The sequence below is a fragment of the Gossypium hirsutum genome, chromosome D11 (assembly GCF_007990345.1).
Source record: "Gossypium hirsutum isolate 1008001.06 chromosome D11, Gossypium_hirsutum_v2.1, whole genome shotgun sequence".
NCBI classification, from domain to species: Eukaryota; Viridiplantae; Streptophyta; class Magnoliopsida; order Malvales; family Malvaceae; genus Gossypium; species Gossypium hirsutum.
The window spans coordinates 9,261,047-9,265,325 of record NC_053447.1 but is presented as its reverse complement, the minus strand read 5'-3'; the positions used below and the strand labels follow the sequence as shown (position 1 = coordinate 9,265,325).

At 33.7% G+C, this 4,279-nt stretch overlaps 1 protein-coding gene across 1 annotated transcript; it reads right to left on the bottom strand.

The window, feature by feature from the left end:
• Positions 1-706: 706 nt before the first annotated feature.
• On the bottom strand, positions 707-4,004 carry LOC107923814 (uncharacterized). The gene is made up of 6 exons (XM_041105953.1): positions 3,945-4,004; positions 3,467-3,613; positions 3,292-3,399; positions 2,608-2,674; positions 1,158-1,211; positions 707-1,042 (listed from the first exon to the last, which is right to left on the bottom strand). Exons 2-5 carry the CDS (start codon positions 3,581-3,583, stop codon positions 1,186-1,188), a joined length of 318 nt encoding a protein of 105 aa, XP_040961887.1. The 5' UTR covers positions 3,584-3,613; positions 3,945-4,004; the 3' UTR covers positions 707-1,042; positions 1,158-1,185.
• Positions 4,005-4,279: the final 275 nt, after the last annotated feature.

Sequence of the window (4,279 nt, the reverse complement as noted above, 5' to 3'; positions counted from 1 at the left end):
TAACCTTAATATAAAAAAAAAATTCTTATACAGATTGTTGGTTTTATTCAATTATTAAATATTTTGAGGTTGAACAAGAGATGAGCTTAGGAGACCTCGATTTCATGATAAATTGATACTTATCACTACACCAAAACAGGCTTTTAGCGGCGCTTTTTTAGGCCTTTAGCGGCGCTTTTTAGCGCCGCTGAAAGTATTTGCGGCGCTTTGAGAAGCGCCGCCAAAAACGCCGCTAATGACAGTGTCGCTAACTTTAGCGGCGCTTTTCCCACAAACGCCGCTAAAGACCAGGACCTTTAACGGCGCTTTTCCCACAAACGCCGCTATAGATCAGAACCTTTAGCGACACTTTTCCCACAAACGCCGCTATAGATCAGGACCTTTAGCGGCACTTTTACACAAACGCCGCTATAGATCAAGACCTTTAGCGGCGCTTTTTTATAAACGCCGCTATAGATCATGACTTTTAGCGACGTCTTTTTCGCAAACGCCGCTAAAAGTACCATTCCGCTAAACATTTTTATTAAATAAATTTTTGTAATAACAAATGGAAAGGTCAAATTTTATTTTGAATGTATTACTTTTCATTAACAATAAAAGTAAAAGAAATTATAGTAATAAATTTCAACATTCACCTATAATAAATAAATAAATTAACATAAACAATTAAATTTCCTAACAAAAAATAAATAAATAAATTTCATTATATGGGAAAAGAACATATATTCCTTTCAGTATTATATAACAAAAATTAGTACTACTACAAATACGGTTATTATACATACGCTTCCGTTTTCTTGCAGCGTTGAATTGATTGAACTCTACGAGTATCTACTACTGACAGCTGACAAAATTTTGGCTACATATTTAATTTTTCAATGCTCTCCTTATTTCCAGTCTAATGGTAAAAACAACAGCACCTTAATTTCCGTAGTGGTGAAACAACAAAAGAAAACTTTACTTATCACTCCATGTTTGACCAAAGAAAAATACCACCATGGCTTCTTGCAAATCCTCAGTAGCATCTGCCCTCTTTGAGTAACTTCATAACAAATTTAGTATAAAAATTATGAAAAATCAACATTCTACTCATCAAGCTCCGGTCATATTGAAGGAAACGATCAAAAAAACAATTTGAATAATTTGCAATAAAGTACCGCTTAGCAAGCTCTTGTTTTTTCAAATCTAGAGGCTGCCCATCAAAAACATAGCTGAAAGAAAATACCACAAGCATTAGCAAATAAAAGGCCTTTGGGATGTGGTACCGTATAGACAGCATAAGGCAGAAAATATCTGTGTTAGGATTCTAATTTCCTCTGACACACGTAAGCAGTCAACTATGCTTTAGTTTTTTCACAAATTCAAAACCAGAAAGATTTTCTGCCTTCCTCTGGCCATAGCCGTTGCCTCTTTTGCTCATCTACAATGGTCAATATTTTCTAACATATAACATCTTAAATAAAATAAGAACAGAGCAAAGAATTTTCTTTTCACAAAAAAGATAACTAGTTGTTAGCTTGGCTACACTAGATGAAGTTCAAATCACTAAAAATAAAACCACTCCTAATAGCTCACAATATCAATCTTATCATCATAAACTAATTGTTAGCTTGTCATCATCAACTAATCTTCCTTTTTTTTTTTTACTAAAAAGAATCATTTGTAATTTTTGTATTTCATAAGAATTGCTCTAACCAGTCAAAGAAATCCCTACATATCAACTCATTAACATGATTCTAATTATTTTTGTGCTGGGGAGGGGCATTTTCTGATTTATATAATAGAGTTTTTAGACTTTATAAATAGGGTTAAAATAACGAATATGAAGTAAATTGTGAAACTTTAAAAACCGAGGGGTCATAAAGCAAACTATATGGGGGATTTTAAATTCACTTAACAACATTAAGAAAAATAAGTCTGGTTTAAAGTAATGGAAAAAAATCATAAACTAATTTGATTTGGTAATGTCCTTGTCCTACTTCGAGTGCCCACTGCCCATAACTATGAGCTATTTAAGAATTTTCATGTTCATGTTGAGCTACAGTTATATAAGCTTTTAAACATTTCTCCATATCATTCCCTTTCGCAGTTAAGATTACAAGCACAAACTCTTAAGGCACGCATTAAATTAAAAAGCATATACTTATTTTCAAGTATCTAGATGTTAGGATAGAAAGTCACCAACCAAGCAACCACAATGAACAACTTATTTCATCATTACATCAAGTTTCATCCATGATAAACTTCTTCGCCAAAAATAAAAACATGAAAAAAACTTCTTACAGATCCAGTAGAAAAAGGGAAATGAGAACATTAAAAATCCCTGACTGAGATTTTATAAGAATTTAGATTATGAAAAATATATATTAAAAGTAAGCATAACCATGATATACTTTGAAGAAAACTTTTTCATCATAAATAGTCATGAAAGTATAATGCTTAAGAACTTTATGATGCAAAACTTTTTACAACCCCCAAGCAAAACAAGCACTAGATGCCCCAATTTCCTACTATTGCAAATTATTACTAGAATGTCTAATACTTCAAGAAGATGATTAGTTGAATTGATATATAACTGTAAACTAAACTAAAAGATTAGGGAGTTACCATGAGTAACATGATCTTTGGTTTGGCTAGATAGTAGTGATGATACCAAGACAGCAAATCTTCTTTCCTAACACACGGTAAGAGTTAAAAGATATACTAGTTATATGTTTTCAAGCATACATAATTAAACATCCATTAAATAGAAAGGAATCAGTAAATAAGAATCTAAAACAAATGTCTTTAGGATGCAAAGAATCTTCAACAACATTGCTTCAAGAATCAAGAATGACGAAATCATAGTTTTGGAAGCCAGACCCCAGTAGTGGAGCTTGAAGCAAGGGTCGAGGCTAATAAGGCAAAATCAATCTCCATCCACCCATCATATTCACTGTCAATAATCAAATATATAGTAGACTAGCTGGTGCTGCAAAGTGGGAATATTGAGCTCAAAATATATAGGATGCCAATGCAAGCAGGCCAACCAGATAACTATAGGATCAAAAATGAAATTCAATGATTCAATTTTAAGTAAAATAATTAAGGCAAATTTCAATGATTCAATAAATTAAATTGAACTCCATTTGTATAAACTACATCAGCTGCTATTTCAGATTTATTAACGATAACTTTCCTAAATCCAATACTTGAAACTTGATGTTGTTGTATTGTATGGTTCATCAAAAATAATATTACCAAGCTGCAAATTCAGTAACATATAGAAACCTATAAGGCATCATGACTTACCCGTATATATGTAACTGTCTGCAGCAAGTTGCCTTCATTGATGCTGCTAAAGGCTTCCAAGAGCTGCTTAACAATTGGGGCTGCTTCTGTAAGTTTCACTACAATTTCCTGAGAGTAAAGATTTTTTAGTCATACATTTATTCAAAGCTGAAACCTGAAAGCAAAAGGCTCTAACCCTATTTTCCAGTCGAGCTTTTTGATCGGTGATTCTCTTGTTCGTCTTTTGGTTGCCGGTTGGAAAATGGTTTGGTTGACCTTTTTTCTTCAGTTGCTTAGAAGATTCTTCAGACATGCTTTGGATGGAATGCAGTCGAAGTAGATGCTGCAAAAGTGAGGATATATAAATCACCTTCAAGTTTGTTTGGGAATTTTATGTCATCATAACTAGGGAAGAAGCAGAAATCCTCCTTAAATAATCAAGAAGAGGGTTTAGCCTTTAGCTGAATAAGGAACACACAAGGATACACCAAGAAGCTTTAGGACTACACTTTATCCTTTAGCTTGAGCTGCTAGGAATCACAAAATGTAAATATCTATACATAGAGAACACTGCTACACATAACATCTAAAACGACTATACTGTAGCAATATATTTATTTATTTATTCTTGCGCGAGAGAAGGAAAAGATTAAAAAAGCTTAAAGCTTGAGGACCTTTGACGGGAACCGCGGGACTGAAAATAATTTTTCCTGTTTACTGCCTGCCTACCTACAACCACCGTGAAGCGCGAGAGTTAATCCCAATAAATCAACCCAACATAAATGGTTCCATAATACTGAAAATTTTGTAGCTGAATTACATGCCAAAAATACTCGCCTTCACAAGCCATGAGGGCAACTTAACTGCTTGTGCTTTCCCGACTCTTCTTCTTCCTTGATGCAAAGCTGCTCGGTCCGATTTCTATTTGGGGGATTTCAGCTAAGAAAAACAAACTCTTATTTGGGGATTTAGGACGACCGACAGAGATGAGAAGAAGAGGGAGTAATGA

Coding starts and splice junctions, on each gene's coding strand:
- LOC107923814 (XM_041105953.1), bottom strand. CDS start 3,583: ATGTCTGAAGAATCTTCTAAGCAACTGAAGAAAAAAGGTCAACCAAAC. Junction 3,400..3,466: donor AAGCTCGACTGGAAAATAGG/GTTAGAGCCTTT, acceptor CTTTACTCTCAG/GAAATTGTAGTGAAACTTAC. Junction 1,212..2,607: donor CAAAGATCATGTTACTCATG/GTAACTCCCTAA, acceptor ATTTTCTTTCAG/CTATGTTTTTGATGGGCAGC.